Consider the following 20,490-nt stretch of genomic DNA (forward strand, 5'->3'; position numbering starts at 1 on the left):
ATCATCCTCATCCTCATCACCATCTGTCTTCATTGTCATCACCATCACCATCTTCTTCTTCTTCATCATCATCAGTCTTCATCATCGTCGTCATCATCATCATCCTCCTCCTCATCATCATCATATCTGCTACCAGGAGACTGGCAGGGCCAGGGAATTCATTACATATCTAGGCAGCCTAGTTCCTGTCCATACAGACCTAATTAGGGAGTTTTTCCTGATAAAGAGTTGAAATGCGTAGGATTGTAGACTTCCAAATGGAAGAGACCTTAGGTGTCCTTTAGTCCAGCTGCTCCATTTTAGAGGTGAGGAAATTGAGGACCAGAGAAGTCAAATGGCTTGATCAGAGTCACATTGGTGGTAAGTGGTATATTCCTAGGGCTTCATAAATGCTTGTTGACTTGAGGGACTTTCAAGGAATTCCTCCAAGCTGACACTGATCCATTCCTTATAGATCCTTCTGGTAGCTTCCAACTGATGTCATCCCTCCCCAATATACTAAGAGCTAGTCTAGTTTCACCATCTTGTCTAAAAGGTGATCAAAAGATACTTTGTCCAATGTCTTGCTGAAGCCTGGGTATATTATGTTTATATTTTCCTCAACTACCAGTTTAGGAAATTTATCAGGAAAGGAAATGAGGTTAGTCAACCATGAGTTATTTTTAATGAACCCAAGCTTGATCACTCTCATCCCCTTCCTACCCTTTCCCATCCTTTGTGGACTTTGTGGGTTGCCTGGTTATGGGCACTTGGGCATGACACAAACCTTTAATAACTCATGCCAGAATTTTTCAGCAATAAGTGTCAAGTTCACTAGAGTTTGCTTTCTTTCCTTTCCTTTTTTTTAATTGGGATATTTATCCACTATTGATACTGCTCATAGATGACTGATAGCATTTAGCATTGCAACTACAAGCTCTCTCAGTAATCTACAGTATAATACATCCAGACCAGGAGGTTTGAAGACATTGAGAACAAAGCATTCTTTCTATCTCACTTATCCTTGGTTTTAATTCCTAGCTAATGATTTCTGTTCCATTTTTTTGCAGACTGAAGACTGAAAAAAAAAGAGGAATAGCAACACTCCTGAGTCATAGCTGCCATATAGGCACTTCCCCAAGGGGAGCAGATCACCCAGTGTGAAACCAGTACAAGCCCTCGGGTCAAGTCTGTCCTTTCTGGCCACTCTGCATTCTCCAGCAGTTGCTGCCTCAGGACAGTCTGATATTTAGTTTGGGATGAGTAAATTTTTTTGGTTACCATAGCTCTCCAGGGACGTGCAAGTCAGCCCAATATTTCACTTGGCAAGTAGGTGTTCTTTGTGTTTCAGCTAGATCCAAGTTCTTTCTCTTTTTGTGCTTTATCCTACAGTATGGCACTGCATCTTCCCGAAATTTTGTATTAACCCCAAGGCCAAGCACAGCACTTTGTATACAATAGTTGCTCAATAGATGTTTGCTGACTAACTGAATCAATAAAAAAAGTCAATGCAGGAGCATAACAAAATCTGGGCAATGTAGTGGCTGACTTGGAAGCTGGGAAGGCTTGAGCTCTGTCCTTGCTTCTGAATCTTACCGGCTGTGTAACCATGGGAAATCAGTCAGTCAATCAGCACTTATTGTCCACCGGTTGTCGTCCTTCGTTCTCAAAAAAGACCAAAATGACATCACTAGGTTGGGGTCGAGGTACGGTGTTTCTGACTTCGGCTGATCAGACCAACATGGGCTCAGAAGGCTCTACCACAGGTCAGGCACAAATTTATTAAGTTTCTACTACATGATAGGTAGAGTGCCAAGCACTGGGGATACAAAAAAGGCAAAAACGGTCCCTGCCCTCAAGGAGCTCACAATCTAATGGAGAGACAACATGTGAACGACCATGTATTTAATAGTCAGTAAACATTTATTAAGCACCTACTATGTGCCAGGTACTGTGCCAAGCACTAGGGATGCAAAAAGAGGCAAAAGACAGTCCCTGCCCTCAAGCTGCTCACAGTCTAATGGAGGAAATTATAGCCAACAAATATGAACAAATGAGCTACCTACAGGATAAATGGGAAATAATTAAGAGAGGAGAATCACTGGAATTAAGAAGGGTTGGGAAAGGCTTCCTGTAGGAGATGAGATTTTAGTTGGGACTTGTGTGCAAACAAGACACACAGAGAATAAACTAGGAGTAGTGTCCGAGGGAAAGCATGAAGATTAGGGTGGACTCAGTGCCTTGGGTAGGTCTCTAAGATCGTAAGTGGTAGAGAAAGTACAGACCTGCCTTAATAGAAAGAGTTTCCTCCTTTGAGAGTTCCCTATATCAAAGAAACCACAGGACTAGTCTTTATTCTTAATGTTACAAATTATTGCAAATTACAAAATATTACAAACATGTGAACCTTGATACAGATGAAACATCTCCAAGACCATATAATGAGCACACAAATGAGGGCAAATGTTTAGATTTTCCTATATGGATGTCTTACTCTGCTGTCAAACAGCACATCCCAAACCAAATCATCTTTCCCCTTCCAACATCCTTGTTTTTGCCAGTGGAACTGCCAAGACCCCAGATAAGTAGGCTCATGGCCCTGGAGTTTTACTAAACTATATTGGAATATATCCTAAATCTCTCATCTGTGGCTTGAAAATAATCCTGCCTTTCCACCATAATAGGTGGTGGTAATAATGTTGTATTTATTATTGGGAAGTCAGGAAGGTTTTGAACAACAAGTGATGATGTTGGGAAATGTCCCAACGATGGAAAAACTGTCCATTGACAGTATTTTGGCAATTCAAAAACCTGTGGTTTCTTTCATCTGAGCCCTCCTTCAACCAAGGCAGAGTTCAATAGATGGTAGCTGAGCCTAAAAAAACCATCTTCTTGTGGCCAGCCTTCTGGTGCTTAGCTTTTTTTGTATTTGGCTAGGCTGATCCTCAAATAAAGACACATCATCTACCACCAGGCTTGTCCCTGAAGCCTTCCCAGCTTTGTGAGATCTGCCACAACTTCTGTTGTGTTGGCATAGCCTTTAAGAGACCAAAGTAATGTGCATGCCATGGAGCACCACAGAAGAACTTCAGTCAAAATAAAACCAAAACAAATCCTAAAAGTTTCCCCAGTAAATAGGTAATCTAATTGGTAAATGTTATTTAGCTATTTTTTCAGTGAAAGTCTATATATCCATTCAAAAAATTCTTGTCTTAGAACCTGTATTTGGACATTGATTGTATGTTTATATAACACCAGCTTTGAGGGCCTCTCTTATAGAGACAATGGATGTTATTACTGTATCTTTTATGAGGAAATAGAATCTTGGGGAGAGACAGATCATAGGTCACCAGGAGTGAATTGTGTCCTGGCTAGGAGACACTATGTGAGACACAGACAGAAAGACCTGAGAGACCTTTGCTGGGGTTTAAATGTCTAAGTTACCCTAGAGATAACTCATGGTCCTCAAATTTCACCTGCTGAGAATAACTGCTTCTCTCTAATTCTCAGGCTGCTGAATTCTTTTAGCACATAGCCACCCTTGTCAGGGTCCTGAGAAAATATTATGCTCTTTCAGGGATAATCTAACCATAAAGTTATCTTATGTTGGAGAACTGCCAAGTTGCTCAGATCTTGAAGGCTCTGAGGAGTTTCTTCTTCTAAATTGATGGACAGTGATAGGAGCCATGCAGACCCTCTTTCTGAAGAGAACTGAGCTTAACTCTCTTATGTGGGGAAGATATTCTGAAGAGAACATCTGAGTAACTTTGACTGCCAACCTCAGAGAGCTGAGTAAGAAGACCATGGTTCAAGTGTTTGTAAAGAAGTTGGTATCTGTTTATAGTTGATGGTTAGAGGTGACTTGGGCTGTTTTTGTCACTACTCAGACAATGTTGAAATATTTAAATGTCTTTGTATTTTTTGTTACACTATTTTGTTTTGTTTTTAAGATAGAAAGATTTTATCTTTATTAATGACACCAACTGTATTTTTAGATATAGGAGTTTTAAACTCAAATATTTAGGAAAAAAACAAATTAATACTGTATTTCCTGCAACTCATTACCAGTAACGTATTACAAAGTGAAACAAATTGGAAAGAGGGTGAGAGAGAAGGCGGGGAGGTGGTGGTAGTGAGGGAGGGATAAAGAAAAGGAATTAAATTGATCAAAGTGGAATTCTTTTTTTTTTTTAATTCTTGGGAACTATGAAGTCCTTGCAAGCCCAGCTAGATTCTGCAGATTATTTTCCAAACGTGTACAAAATAGAACCAACATATTTTCAAACAACATTGCTATTATATAAACTTGTGACAACAAAGGGTTTGAGAGAGAAAGAGGAGTGAAAGCTTAAGGGAAAAGAAGTTTCCTTGGCTTATTTATAAACTGGAGGAGATAGGAGCTAATTAATAAAAGAGATGATGCATTTCTATGCACCATGAGGAGTTATTAAAACATACTCTTTAACTGTCTTAGAACTCAGGATAAGCATGAGAAAATGAACCAGTAGCAGGAAGACTGGGAGGAGGGTTGGTGGGGTTGTCACTAGTACTATGGTCCCACCACTTAGGTCCCTGACGAAAGCAAAGTCACTCACTAATTCTCTTCAGGATGTCTTCTCCACTACATGAGAGTTAAAGTTGGTCTTCTTCAGTCCTGGAGTCAACTATTACAGATCATACACAGCCCCAGTCAGACCCATGTAGGCTACATGTGGGATGCCATCCCAGAACTGGCAACACTTATAAAAACAAATCATACAAATAGTTATTCTGCCTACTTATCTATATTCTTGGGAAGGAAAACTTGGACCTCTTGTCTAAAAGTCAGTGTCAGTAACTGTCTTCCCTCTTAAATGTAATATACATAACCAGGTCATTACAACAACTGACAGTTGAACTGTAGCAGCAAACAACCCAATTATCTAACCCACACAATTATTTCATGTAAATTAGTGGCATTGCTTTCCTGAGAGCTTACCGGCTCACTGGAAGAGAGCTGAATCACACTGCTATTTGTCCAGAGTTATCTGAATTTATCCTTTCTACCATAGTTTATAGTCTGAAAGAGGTCAAACCTTATTTTTATTATCTTATACTGTCTTCTCTGGTGAAAGAGAAAAACGGGGAAAGACAGGTTTTACATCTGTTTTGCTGTGAGAAGAGGTATGACTTTGCAGAGAGCTGATTGGACAAAGCAGAATCCTTTGCTATTTGAAGAGCTAGCTGAGGAAAGGCTACATGGCCGCTACAACTTGAGAAGGAGAAACTCTTCAGAGCCCTCAAAAATTTTGAGGAGTTTGGCAATTTTCCAACTTAAGGGAACTTTAAATCACCGAAAGAGCACAACACTTTCTGAGCACCCTGCCAAGGGTGGCAATGTGTTAAAAGAATTTGTCATTACTTCAGCCGCCTGAGAGCAGCAGAGAAGAAGCTATTCTCAGCAGGAGAGACAGGAGGACTACAAGGGGAGCAGAAAGCAGTGGAGTGGTTTAGGCTAGCCCTAGTCAGTGAAGTTTAGTGCAGATTGTTTTCTAGAGAGATCTAGGACATAAAGTCCCGCCATCCAAAGTCATGAATTGTCCTCCCTGGGCACAAATTTCCGTATTCATGTTCCTCCCTGCTAGATGTGTTTGTGTACCCATTTCTTCTCTGGAACACTGTGAATTCTTGGGAGAATATGACCCAGGTTTATTCATTGATTATTATAGCTTTATTATTCCTCCTCTTTTCTTCTATTGAGTAAATATTATTCCTGCTTTTGTCTTACCATTTCATAAATGTTTTATATTTAAGAGTCAATGGTGTAATCATGACTGATTTTGTGTATATGGGAAGGATAGTAGTTAGGGCTCAGGAGCTACAGGGGTGAGTTATTCTAAGAACCTTGATAGAGCTGAATAGTAGCCATAAGGCTATCACTTTGGGAATACCACCGTGACAAGACAATGCAGATGCAGCTGGGATGAGATAGGAAGCCCCAGTCCTGGGATAGAACCTGGGGACAGTTGGGAGATCAGTGCCATGTGTGGGCTATATTTGGACCTGTTTATTTCCCCCATTGGAAGGTAAACTCCTTGAAGGAAGGACTTTTTCCCTTTTCATCCCTCCCCCAATTTTTCCTTTCAGAACTCAGGGCAGGGCTTTGCCCATAATAAGCATTTAATTAATTGTTGACTTTTTAAAATGTCTCTTTATTAGCATCCTATGATTTGTGGACAGTGATATCTTGGACAACATAAATGGGGATGGCTTATTTTCTTGTTCCCCTAGAATAATACGAACATACAGAGTTCATTTATAACAAAGACATCACTTACTTTATTTCGATCTTGTACAACCAGTACTTTTCCAGTGTCTTCATCAAATACAGCACCTGTTAGGAGGAAAGTATAGATGAAGGAAAATTAAATTTGGACTCCTCCAGCTCTCTGCCCTAGCCAACTCCTAATCACTCTTCAAGATCTAGCTCAAAGCCCACCTTCTCCAAGCAGCCTCATATGACCACATCAATCTTCCTTCCTTCTTTCCTTTTTCTTTCCTCCTTCCTTCCTTCCCTTCTTCCTACCCCCTTCTCTCTCCCTTCCTCCCTCCCTTTCTTCCTTCCTCCTCTCTCTTCTTCCCTTCTTTCCTTTCTTCCATCTGTCTCTCTCCATCCATCTGTTTCTCCCAACTTCCATTCTCTGAGTTCCTCCACATTACACTTGTACCTCTCTTCTGGTACCTCACATGTCCCTTATACCTTGGTAACCTCTGAGCATGCTTTCCCCACAGCCAGACTGAAAGCTTCCAAAGAGCAGAGAAAACCTCTTATCTATCACTATATCCCCCAGAGTGTCCTGTAAAGTGCCTGAGGGTTTGCTCTGCACCAGGTTTATCTCAAACCAATCCAATGAATCAGGCTTAGAATTAGCACACAATGAAAAATACCCATTGTGATAAGAGCAGCGTCTTCCCCATGAAAGCTAGACTAGTTTTTCCATAAAAGGTATTGAAGGCATACTTGAGATTTATTGGTCCAGGGGATTAACCAGCGACATAGCTTCCTGGTGACCTAAGTACAAAAGTGAGTGCTGGAGAGGTGAGGACCTGTTCCTTCAAAATTTTTCTTTCTTTGGGTGAGGCAATTGGGGGGCTAAGTGACCTGCTCAGAGTCACACACCTCGTGAGTGTTATGTGTTTGAGGCCAAATTTGAACTCAGGTCCTCCTGAATCCAGGGCCGGTGCTCTATCCACTACACCACCTAACTGCCCCATGTTCCTTCAAACCTGACAAATGCTTTTGAGAAATGAACCAGCACTACCAAAGCAAAGGCAATGAAGCTACCTCTGCCCGCCTGAATCAATGCTGGGTCCTTCCTGAATCTTGTATTTTCACTGATTATTCCATAGACCTGGAATTCTCTTTTTCTTCATCTCTATCTCCTGCCTTCCTCAAGTCCCAGCTAAAACCCTATCTTCTGTGAGAAGTCTTTCGTCATCCCCCCTAATGAGGGTGCATGCCTTCTGTTAATTAGGTTCAATTCATCCTCTATATATCTTGTCTGTACCTGGTTGTTTGAGCCACTAGGTGGCACAGTGGATAGAGCTCCAGGCCTGGTCAGGAAGATTCATCTTCCTGAGTTCAAATCCAGCCTCAGACACTTACTAGCTGTGTGACCCTGGGCAAGTCACTTCACCCTGTTTGTCTCAGTTTCCTCATCTGTAAAATGTGCTGGAGAAGGAAATGGCAAACCAGTCCAGTACCTCTGCCAAGAAAACTGAACAAAAGCTCAACAAGAACAACACATAGTTGTTTAAATGTTGTCTCTCCCATTAAACTATAAGTTCCTTGAGGGCAGGGACTGTCTTTTGTTATTCTTTGTGTTCCCAGTGCTTAGAACAGTGCCTGGCACCTACTAGGTGCTTAACAAATACTTGTTAACTGTCTGACTGACTCATTGTACTTTGGAATCGGCTCTAGTCAGGCCTGGCCCACAACACTCATGGACCATAAAATTCAATAAAAATAAATGTACTCACAGTAAGATTAAAATGCAACTTACTAAAAACAGACACTGTTCTCTGCATTTGCCAGAATGAAAGCATCGGGTCAGAAGCACATTTGGCAGGGCAATGAGAATTCTGCTATACTTTAGGAACATATATTTCCCAATGATGTGGCTTTTTTTTTTGCCTCCAGTCCTTTGAATCGATCAAATCCTGAGGACAACCTCAGTCAACAGAGTGCTGAAATTGGAGTCAGAATGATCCGCCTTCAAATCCTGCCTTTTACTAGCTACCTGACCCTGAGCAAATCACTTGACTCACAACCTCAGTTTTTTTCATCTGTAAAATGGGAACAATAATAGTGACTACCTCATGGGGTACTGTGATGAACAAGAGAGATCAAATATATAGAGCACTTTGCAGACCTTGGAGTATTGGGTAAAGTCTAGTTACCGTCATTCTCACTGTTGTTGTAATTCTTATAACCCAGCCTGTATAAAACAGATTCTGCTCCTGCCACTTGCTGGCAAGGTCCCCCAAATCATCCAGGATACCTGCCACCACTTAAATCACCCTCAGGCCCTTATTAAACAACTCTGGATTCCCACGTTTAGCACAGTTCCTGGCGTATAGTAGGCACTTCATAAATGTTGATTGAATGAATAAATGGTACTGGGGAAGAAGAAAATGTAATTAAGACACAGTCCCCATCTTGGAGCAGCCTGTGGTCTAAGAGAAGAAATGAATGGCCCTGTGTGCCCCTGACTTCATGGTGCACTTCTTGTATTTCATAAGGTGCTTAACATATATGAGTCTATATGGTGGTTACTTTGTACGTGGAATATTACAGAATCTGATAGTTGGAATCCATCGATCAATCACTAAGCATTTATTAAGCACCCACTATGTGTCAGGCAGTGTCCTAGAAGCTGGGGACGCTCAAAGGCACTCTGCCCTCAAAGGCCTTATGTTCTAATAGGAGAGGGAGAAATACCATGTAAATATGTAGCTACCTGCAAGATAATACACAAGGTAGAAGGTGCTAGCACCCTGGGGAGCTGGAAGGGCTTTCTGCAGAGGGTGGGATCTGAGCTGAGTCTTGATGGAAGCCAGGGATTCTAAGAGAAGGAGGTGAGAATATTCCAAGCATGGGGGACAGCCAGTACGAAGGCACGGACATGAAAGATAGACCAGAAAGGATCTCAGCAGCCACTTTATCCAACAGACCCAGAAAGGAATCACCATTGTTGTACACTTGACAAGTGATTCTTCTGCTGCTGCGTAAAGACCCCCACAGAGGAGGGACTTACTGCCTCCAGAACCAACCCCTTCTACATTTACTGAGCTCTGACCCTACTAGGCAGCTTCATAAAGAGAGAACCAGAACTTTATCTAACCTTGCATCCTTCCCAGGGGCAGCTGGCACAGTGCACGTAATCGGCACTTCATAGGTTTGTTGAATTAATGGTGAGGTCTAGTGGAAAGAACACTGGATTTGGAGACAAAAAACTGGGTTCAAACATCTTTTACTACCTGTGTGGGCTTGGGAAAGTCTGCTAAGCTCTTTGGGCCTGAGGGTCCCCCAGGGGAAATGAGGAGAGAGGGTTGGATAATTTCCAAGCTCCCATTTTGCTCTAGCGGCCATGATTCTACAGAAAATACAAAACAGAATTGGGTCAAGTACATAGAAGAGGCATGAATGAGGCTCTAGAAAATTTTATAAGACAGGAGATCACTTTTGGCTGGGAGGGTGGGTCAAGAAAATCTTGGAATCATAAAAGCTGGATTTCAAATCCTGAGTCTGACACTTACTAACTACAGAACCATGGACAAGTCAGCTAACCTCTCTGAACCTCAGTTTCCTCATCTGTATAATGAGGGTAAGAATTCCTGAAGTATGTACTTCACAGGGCTATCATGATGCTCAGATGAGATAAAATAGATGCTGTGCAAACTTCAAAGAGCCACAGACATGTCCGTTATGCTTAACCATAAGAATAATGAACATACTTTTACAACACTGGACATTTTAGTCATATTCTTAGCATAATTCCAAAGAGGGAGTCCATTACTAAACATTCCAAAGTCTTTGACCCAGACATCTCGCTGTTGGGCATATTCTCCAAGGAGATTAAGGACAAAATAACAAGGCCTCCTGTACACCAAAATGTCAGTAGGAGCACTTTTTGTGACAGCACAGACCTGGAAAGGAAGTAGATGCCTGTCAATCAAGTTGTGGCATACAAATATGATGTAATATTACTGCCTTTTCAGAAACAATGACTGTGAAGAATTGAAGGAGGGCCAGGAAAGTTCACATGGACTGGTGCACTATTTATGAAGTCAGCAGAACCATGGAAAAAATAACCACAAACATCGTAAATAGAAAGAAGAGAGAACACCTGATTGTGAAGTAATTACAATGACCAAGCTTGGTGCTGGCGCCAGTTCTGTCCTGATTCCAAGGCCAGTGCTGGACTAGGTAAAAACAGCCTTCTCCTAAAGAAAAACAACCTGCTCTGTACTATTAAAGTAATTTTTAAAAATCATCAAGCAATCAATAATCAGACTGTGTGCTATCAGAAAACATACTTTCTATTCTATTTGGCTTTGAGCTGACGTGTTATCCTGGAGGAAATGATGCCAACAAAATACTAAAATGGATACATACCCTTAAAATTCAGTAATACAGTATATTTGTTAGAGGATCAAATTTGTAGTTCATTATTGCAGGTACTAAGACCTGGGGGAAAAATCAGGTACCGTGAAATCAAAATGTGAGTGCCCCCTGGTGGTCCTGACTTGAAAGTTATGGTAGCCATAATTGGAATGATAACTCCTATTTCAACTATGGTGCTAAGATGCTTTCTGGGGACCAGTCACCATCTTCTAGCCAAAGCCAACGGCTTTGGGGTCCATGAACTTAGATGGGAAAAAAATTTACAGCTTTATTTTCACTAATCTATAATTGAAATGTAGTATTTCCTTCAGTTTTTAAAAACATTATTATTTTAAAAACATTATTTTGTTTATTTTTAAAATTATTTATTTATTCATTTTTAGTTTTTAACATTCATTTCCATAAGATTTTGAGTTTTAAATTCTCTCCCCCTCCCTCTTCTTCCCCCTTCCCAAGATGGCGTGCAATCTGATATAAGCTCTACTTGTACATTTATATTAAACATATTTTCACATTAGTCATGATGTAAAGAAGAATTAGAACTAATGGGAGGAACCACAAGAATGAAGAAACAAAAGAAAAGAAAAGAAAAGGAGAGCAAATGGTATGCTTCCATCTGCATTCAGACTTCAAAGTTCTTTCTCTGGCTGTGGATAGCATTTTCCATCATAAGTCTTTTGAAGTTGTCTTAGATTCTAGCATTGCTGAGAAGAGCTAAATCTATCAAGGTCAGTCATTGCACAATGTGGCTATTCCTGTGTACAATGGTCTCCTGGTTCTGTTCACTTCACTCTGCATTGGTTCATATAAGTCTTTGCAGGTTTTTCTGAAGTCTGCCCGCTCATCATTTCTTAGAGCACAGTAGTATTCCATTACATTCATATGCCACAACTTTAAAAACATTATTTTAAAAACATTATTAGGTCTGTAGGTTTTGCCAGATTGCCAGAGGGGTACAAGAGAAATGACAGATTAGGAATTCCTGGGCCAGATAATCTCTGCTGCCCTTTTAAACTCTTAATTTACAATTCTGTGATCCCAAATGTTCCAAAGTCTTAGTGCAGTTTTAAGCACTTAATCTTTTAAAACCTTTAAAGAAAAAAACATATTTAAAAGTGTTCCTTAGCTGGGTGTTACATTCTCTGAGGCAGAAGCCTTAGTTGCTCTCACTGGTAAAGTTAAAGAGCTTGGAATTTGGGTTAAGGGTGGCTTAACAAAGCCTGAATTTAAGCAGAAAAGTCAGGTCCTTGGACATCCCAGTAATAGACTACAGAAGAGGTGACATACCCCTGTTCTTTGTCGTTGTTCAGTGGTTCAGGCATGTCTGACTCTTGGTGACCTCTTGGACCACAGCACGCCAGCCCTTCTATTCTCCACTATCTCTTAAAGTCAGTCCAGGTGCATTCATTGTTTCCACGACGCTATCTATCCACCTCATCCTCTGTCTTTTGCCTTCAATCTTTCCCAACATCAAGGTCTTTTCCACCGAGTCCTATCTTCTCATTATGTGGCCAAAGTATTTAAGCTTCACTTTCAGTATTTGTCCTTCCAGTGAATAGCCTGAATTAATTTTTTTAAAGCATCAATTGATTTTATCTTCTTGCCGTCCAAGAGACTTTCAAAAGTCTTCTCCAGGACCACAATTCGATTCAGTGTCAATTCAGGCTGTGTGCTGATCGCCAATCAGCACGCACTGGTCAGATACACTCCCTGGCTGCAGGTTCTTCCGTGACTACTACACTGAGCTGGATGGCATCTGGGCAGATTTCATACTCTATTACCAGCCAGGGAACTGAGCAGAGAAATTAAAGGCCTGGATTCTCTGGAATCCACATCCATCCATCAGGCTTGTTAGATAGAGGTGGCATCAACCTACTAATAAGCTTTTACTGAGCACCCATTGTATATACAAGGGATCATGCTGGGCCCTATGGTGAGGGGGGGGGAAGCAAAGCCACAAAAGGGCTAATCAATCCCTCTCATTTTACAGATGAGGAAACTGAGGCTAGGAGAGGGGAATGGTCTTTCTCAAGCTAATAAAGGTAGTAGAAAGGCTGGGATTTGGACAAGGGCAGTGTTACACAGCAGATAGAAGGCTATCCTTGGAGCCAGGAAGACTCTGATACAACATGGCTGGGCAACTCATTTAATCTCAGACTATCAGTTGCAGAAAACGTGCTGACCTGCACTCATGAATGGGATGGTGTTTCCTCACATGAGAGCTCCCATCAGTGAAATCTCAGGTCTTCATCTATTTCTCTTTTTTTTTGCAGCACTATAGCCAAGGTACAAAGTGAGGTTTCAAAGTGTGTGAATGAAATACAATGATGAACCCCACTAAGAATACGTTTAATCTGCATGAGGCTATGCTGATCTCTTTGTAGGAAGGGTAAGTATGTTGGGAAATCAACCTTGCTAAATGCCCTGCAATTTAATGTGGTGAGGAGGGAAGGATGTTTGGGCAGATGCCATGTGGAAGTTGTCATAGCATCATTATTATAATTATGAAATTACACTTTCATAAATGAAGTAACCAAGCTCAGATTCTGAGAGTGATTGTTGATGTCAACAAAGATAGTGGAGGCAAAATAATTATGTTAATTCTATGATTTGGTGCATAAAAACAGAGTAAATGACTCAACTGGGGCTCGCTCTTGAACGACGAGTACCTTCATTAGTCTGAGGATATGCTGGTCTGCTTTAAGGTTCCAACAGAAACCATATGAGGTGTAAAGAGATATATTTTAGTGTGTGGCTTATGAAATGTGTTCTTATCTGTGCTTTTAAGTGCTAAAGTTCAAGAGAGAGAGGTCAGTTTTGGCAAATGTGGTCGGGCAAGAAGAAGCTTCTATGGAGAAACCTGGACATTGTTGTTGAGTCATTTCAGTCACATTTGACTCTTTGTGACCCCATTTGGGGTCTTCTTAGCAAAGATACTGGAGTGGGTTGCCATTTCCTTCTTTAGCTCATTTTACAGATGAGGAAACTGAGGCAAACAGGGTAAAGTGACTTGCCTAGGATCACACAGCTAGTAAGTATCTGAGCTTGAATTTGAGCTCATATCTTCCTGATTTAGGACCCGGGCATTAATCTACTGTTGGATTGTGGAGATGCTCAAATACCATGCTAAGAAATTTTGACTATCTCTTGTAGGTTATAAGGAATCATTAAAGGGTTTTGAGCAACAGAGTACTAGTGTGAAAGGAAAGAAGCAGAGACGATGCTAAATCTGATAGCAGTATATAAGATAGGGTGAAGGAAAGAGGGACCACAGACTTGGAAACCAGAGGAGGGGTTGTTGCAATTCTCCCAACCAGAGATGGGGTTATTGCAATATTCCTGGTAAAGGGGAACAAGAAACTTGAATGGCATCAAATGGAAAATAAGGGATGGAGAAATGAAGAAAAAATGGATAGGGTGAAAAAGTCAATAACTGATTATATTCAGGAAGCATGGGAAATGAACGAGTCACAGATGGCTTCACTGTTTCAAGCCTGGGAAAATGATGGTCATCCTGACAAGAAGGGACGGTTCTGTGAGGGTTGGATCATAGGGTTTCCTAACTCCACTCAGCAAGGTCCTTTCCAATGGTACTTAACATTACATAATCAGGCAACAGCAGTTGGCTTATTGGGACTGATCCAATAATTACTGAAATTGTATCCATCCTATCTAGGTGGAGATGGGAGAAGCTGGCTGATGTCCATGAGATAACTGGTAGCCTTCTCCACTCACAACACCCACATCCTCACATAGGAAACAGAGAAATTCTTAAGGACTTGGATACATTGAATTTACCCAGGCTAGACATAGTTACAGGACCACAGATCCAGATCTGGAAGGAATCTCAAAGGTCATCTAATCCTAGCCCTTCTTTTTACAGATAAGGAAACTGAGGCCCTGAGAATGACACAGCTTGTTCAAGGTCACACCGGGTAGTAAGAATCAGGATTCAAACTCAGTTCTCTGATAACATAATCCTTCTCTTCTAATGTATCTTTAACTTAGGGCATGAATAATGGACTGAAAGGGGGGGCAGTCAGGGTGGGTAAAGGCTTAGGCTGGGACTGTCCTCTTCAATCTACACCGATATGAACTATTGTTGTTCAGTTGTTGTTTTTCTGTCCAGTTCGTTACACCATTTGGGATTTTCTTGTCAAAGATACTGGAGGGGTCTGCCATTTTCTTCTCTAGCTTATTTTACAGATGAAGAAACTAAGGCAAATAGAGTTAAGTGACTTGCCCAGGGTCATGCAGCTAGTAAGTGTTTGAGGTCAAATTTGAACTCAGGGAGATTAGTCTTCCAGACTCCAGGTCTGGCACTCTTTCCACTGCAGCGCCACCTAGATGCTCGATGAATTATTAGCTATCCTTTAAAACTCATAATTTGTTAAAAGAGAGGTCTTCTGCTCAGAGTTTGGGGATAGTAGGAAGCTGAGTTAATGATAAAGCATTTTTTTTTCCTTGGTGAGGCAATCAGGATTAAGTGACTTGCCCAAGGTCACACAGCTAATAAGTGTTAAGTGTTTGAGGCCGGATTTGAACTCAGGTGTTCCTAACTCCAAGGCCAGAGCTCTATCCACTATGCCATCTAGCTGCCCCTTGATAAGGCATTTTTGAAAAGCACCAATAAGACAGTTTAAAAATACACTGAAGGGGGAAAAAAGAACACAAATAGAATTCTGCTACTACCTTGACAAACAGTATACATGTAGCACCCTTTCTGGGCTACCTCCCAAGTCCATACTCCTGGGTTTATAGGTTGAGTCCCCAGAAGAATGACTACTCTCCTATGTTGCAAAGGATGTTCTAGGGTTGGGGCAGCCAGGTGGAGCAGTGGATAGAGCACTGGCCCTGAAGTCAGTACAACCTGAGTTCAAATCCGGCCTCAGACACTTGACACTTACTAGCTGTGTGACCCTGGGCAAGTCACTTAACCCCAATTGCCTACAAAAAAAAAAGAGGCAAAGATACTCTGGGGTTTCATACTTTTAAACCTATAGCTTACGAGCCCCCACTGGTGAGCTTCTCTTCGATAGGCAGCCAGAAGATACAATTAGCTCAAAGCAAAAATATTTAGTAAGATGGCATAATTAGAACAATAGCTACGAGACATTCTCTTTCCCTGCCCTTCTCCCTTCCAAATTTGAAACATACTGGCCCACAAAACTGCAAAGCACTAGAGAGAAGAGTGAGCAACAATTTAGATTACAGCTAGGATCCGATTAGTGTGAATAATGAAACCTGGGAAGTGATCATATATTTGAATTTGCACTTTTCAAAGTTACGATTACGGAAAATATGGTAATTGGTTCCGGACCAATGGGGAAATATGCAGGGTGAATTCAAATAATGAGACTACTTCAAAGGATTCATCACTCACACTAATCGTGACCTAGCTGTACCTTGGCTATGAAGTACACATGTGACGAAGATAATTTATGTGTGGCTATAGCATCCTGATGTCTTTTTTGCTCTCAGGGTCCTCACGCTGCTCCACTCTAGATGAAACATCTCTGCTGGAAGGGTCATTCAGCCAAGCTCCCCGAGCCTGCTCTTTACAGCTCAACTACCTACTGCCAGGGCTAGTCTTCTTCTGAATTAGTGGTTGGCTCTCTTCTCTGCTTCCGGGGGTCACACTCCTTGAAGCTTCTCCTGTCTTGAACTCCACAGCTGTTCAAGTCTCAAATTCTTTGCCTGGTGCTCAGGGGTGACACGCTTGTTTTGTAAGGGCTATTGGGGCAATGGTCAATCTTTGACCTTGTTCATTGACAGCTTCCTTTCTAATTTCATCAGGGAGAATTTCTTACTTTGTAAAGGGTTAACAGGATATGGACATGTTTTTATATTTCATTAACATATTAATGCCTAGTTTCTTCCTCCTCCCAAATACATGGTTGTAGGCATTAGGCACACAGATATCATGTTACAAAATTCTCATAGGTTACCACTTGTCTTAGTGCTTCCAACGGCCTGCCAGAATCAAAGAAGGGAAAAGGAGAAAGAAAATCAAAGTTTCCTTCTCAGAGGGAAAGTCTGGTTTTAATGAGGCTTTTAATAGCAATAGGGATTGACTGGAAGTCATTCCTGCACCCTCAGGGTCACACGGCTAGTGAGTGTCTGAGGCTGGATTTGAACTCATGAAGATGTGTCTTAATGATTCTGGGTCTGGTGCTTTATGCACTGAGTCACCTAGCTGCTCCTCATTTCTGAGTGTAACTGGGTAACAGGAATAAATGATACTGGTGATTAACAGAGAGAGGGAGCTTGTGGATGAAGAAATTTCCCTACCCATGTAGGACAGCACCTTCTTTGAAGCTTCCATTTTTAGAGAGCTGCTTAGATGACTGAGAAGGCAAATGCCTTATCCAGAGTAAATGGCAAAAATAGTCTATTTCAAGTCAGAGTACCTGGGTTCAAATCCTGCCTCGGGTACCTATTACCTGTGTCGTCTTGGGCAAGTCACTTTCCTTCCCTAGAGGCCTCAGTTTCCTCAAATGTAAAATCAGGAGGTTGGACTAGCTCACCTTCTAAGGTCCCTTTTAGCTCTGTATCTGTGATCCCATTCTCTCTCTACTGATACTGCTCATGATTTCTTCATAAATTAGAGGGTCTTGGAGATCTGGGTGACTGAAATAGGTGGTGAACCTCTCCTTAGTTATGATGTGCTTTAATTAGGGCATCCCTAAAAATCCCAGTTTGATGCAATAATAGAATACAAATTTATTGAAAAAGCTGGGTCTAAAATCACTTATAAAGAGAGGGTGGAGTGGTTTTCTTTGCCTTCTGTACAATTTTAAAAGCTGCCTGTTTATTATATAAATACCCAAATTAACTACAAAGGACATACGAAGAAAGATGCTATCTACATCCAGAGAAAGAATTGATAAATAGAAGTATATATAGAATTATTTTACATATATATACATATAAATATAGACAAATACATACATACATATACATACATACATACATAAATATATGTACACCCCCCACACACACATATCTACCTACTTGTGTCTAATGGTAGTCATCTCTAGGGAGGGGGTAGGGAAGAAAAAAAGAAATTTACATGATAATTTTGTTGTATATTTGAAAGGAATAGCAAGTCGTGTATGAGAAGATTTGCAGCTTCATGTACAATCACCTTTTTTTATTGCACCATGTTATATAGAAATTCTTGTTTCATTCCATAAATCAAAAATTAAATAAAATTTAAAAACTGAAAGCTGCCTGCCCCTCTTCTTTGAATGGATGAACTGTAAGCCCAGGGAATCCCATGTCTGGCGCAGGGAAGCTCTCCCATACCCAATTTAACGCCTGGTATTTGAAGGAGGCAGGTTTCTCATGGGAAGCATATTCAACCATGTCCCTTGACTCCATGCTGCCCTCTGCTGGTTGGTGCAGGAAACAAACAGAATGCTCCTGGTACTCAGAAAACAGAAGGATGCTCGTGGCAGGCTTCTCTTGTCCCATCCCCTGCCCGCCCCCTTTTTTAGATCTGACCTGAGTCTATGGGGAAAAGACTTTTGTTATGCCAGGAAAGAAGAGATGAGGACTGAGAGCATTCCAGGCCCAGACTCGAGAGATGGCACTGTCTCGTTCGATGGCCAGGCAGAGGCCAGTATCATGGGTCACCGAGTACATTGGGGAGGGTAGAAGGTAGAAGAAGACTGGGCAGGTTAGGAAGAGATTTGCAGCCAAACAGGATGGTAAGGGAATTTCATGCCATATGAGGACTGGCTGGAGGAACTAGATAAGTTTTGCCTGGAAAAGAGACTTAATAAGGGGGTGGAATGGGGGTGGGAGGATGCCTTTAAACATCTGAAAGAGGCATATAGAAGGGGGATTAGATTCATTTTTCTGTCTCACAGTAAGAAAAGATTTCCTAACAATCGATGCTCTCCAAAGTACAATGGCTACCTCAGGAAGTTAGTGAGCCTACTATTAAGTGCCTACTGTGTGCCAGGCACTGTGCTGAGCCCTTTACAAATATTATCTCATTTGATCCTCCCAACAACCCTGGGAGGTAGGTGCTGTTACTATCCCCATTTAGCAGTTGAGAAAACTGAGGCAGATAGTTTGGGCAGGGTCACACGGCTGAATTTGAACTCGGGTCTTCCTGAATCCATATCTAGTTGTCTTACTCACTGTGCTACCTAGCTGCCTCGGGTCCCTGTCACTGGAGGCCACAGGGATCACAGGACCATAGATTTAAAGCGGAAGGGACTTCTGAGTTGACTTGCCCAAGGTCACAGAGGCAGGATCACAGATTTAGAGCCAGCAAGGACCTCACAGGACACCTCGTCCAATCCCTCATTGTACGGATGACAAGGTGAGGCCCAGAGAGGTTGAGAAACTTGCCAAAGGGCACATAGATTTTGAGCGCCTTCTTTTCTAGCACCTTCTCTGTTAATCATTTCCCATTTATCCCATGTATATCTTCCTTGTACACACACACACACACACACACACACACACACACACACACACACACTAATGGGGGAGACAACAAGCAAACATATATAATTATAACATAATAATATTATTATTATGAACATAACATAATATATAATTAGATAATGATATACATTATACAACATAATATTTTATAATATATTATATTTTTATATTCTAACATATATTCTGTTGTCATTGAATTATGTCTGATTCTTCGCAACCCCATCTGAGGTTTTCTTAGCAAAGATATGGGAATGGTTTGCCTTTTCCTTCTGCAACTCATTTTACAGATGAGGAAACTGAGGCAAAAAGGGTTAAATGACTTGCCTAGGGTCACACAGATAGTAAGTGTCTGAGGCTGGATTTGAATGCAGGAAGATGAGTCTTATTGCCTGACACTCTAAACACTATGGTGCCACCTAGCTGCCCAGTATAGTCTTACAATAATGCCTTGAAATATAATAGATTAATATAATATTTATCTCTGTTTGCTTGTTGTGTCCCCCATTAGATTGTGAGCTCCTTGAGGACAGGGCCTGTCTTTTGCCTCTTTTTGGATTCCCAGTGCTCAGCACAGTGTCTATAACACAGCAGGCGCTTAATAAATGCTTATTGATTGACTGAAGTGGCAAAGTCAGGATGTGAAGGCCAGTCCTTTGATTCCAAGCCTAGCATTTTTTCCGTTGTCCTGCCAGGATTTGGACCCAGGACTTCGGACCTCATACCCACTGGTCTTTGCACACAGCACACCGCTTCTCTAATGTGGAGGAAATCTCTGTTAAGGTCTCCTGCACTCTGAGAACTGTTCCCTGAATGGGGATTCACTGGGTAATCTTAGCTCTCAGATGCAAGAAATCGGGTGGACTTCCAGTTTACCAGATTCTACAAGATATGAATTTGGGGAGATTGCTGGCTTGGGCACTGACCTGCTACTCCTACTTGATGGGTGGCATAGCCCGGCAAGCGGCTGGGCCCTTCCCCCAGCCACAGGGTCATCAGAGATGCATCAGCCTCTGCATGGTGAAAGCGAAGGCCCAGGGAAGCCGCTGGGCTTATAAACTGGCTTTGGAAGATGGGGACGTGCAGCCAGATGGCTACTCTGCCCTCTGCTCGCCATTGCTGGATTGAGGCTGCAATTGAGAAGGATGAAACAAAAGTATTTTTTAAAAAGATTGCTTGTATTATCTTTTTTTCACATCACCCAAAGCCTCCTTTCCCCCCTTCCCCTCCCAGAATGCATCTCTCTCTCTCTCTTTTTTTTGGGGGCGGGGTGAGGCAATTGGGGTTAAGTGACTTGCCCAGAGTCCCAGGGCTAGTAATTGTCATGTGTCTGAGGCCGGATTTGAACTCAGGTCCTCCTGACTTCAGGGCCAGTGTTCTATGCA

General features: G+C 41.6%; 1 protein-coding gene across 1 annotated transcript in view; it reads right to left on the minus strand.

Moving 5' to 3' along the window:
* NUDT6 (nudix hydrolase 6) overlaps positions 1-20,490 on the minus strand; it is a 43,334-nt gene that overhangs the window by 19,843 nt on the left and 3,001 nt on the right. Inside the window, exons 2-3 of the mRNA XM_027853673.1 lie at positions 20,032-20,235; positions 6,297-6,352 (exon numbers count right to left, since the gene is read on the minus strand). Of these exons, the coding sequence (XP_027709474.1) occupies positions 6,297-6,352; positions 20,032-20,235 (260 nt within the window). The remainder of the gene's footprint in view (positions 1-6,296; positions 6,353-20,031; positions 20,236-20,490) is intronic.

The sequence above is a fragment of the Vombatus ursinus genome, unplaced genomic scaffold (assembly GCF_900497805.2).
Source record: "Vombatus ursinus unplaced genomic scaffold, bare-nosed wombat genome assembly UNPS02010193.1, whole genome shotgun sequence".
Lineage (NCBI taxonomy): Eukaryota > Metazoa > Chordata > Mammalia > Diprotodontia > Vombatidae > Vombatus > Vombatus ursinus.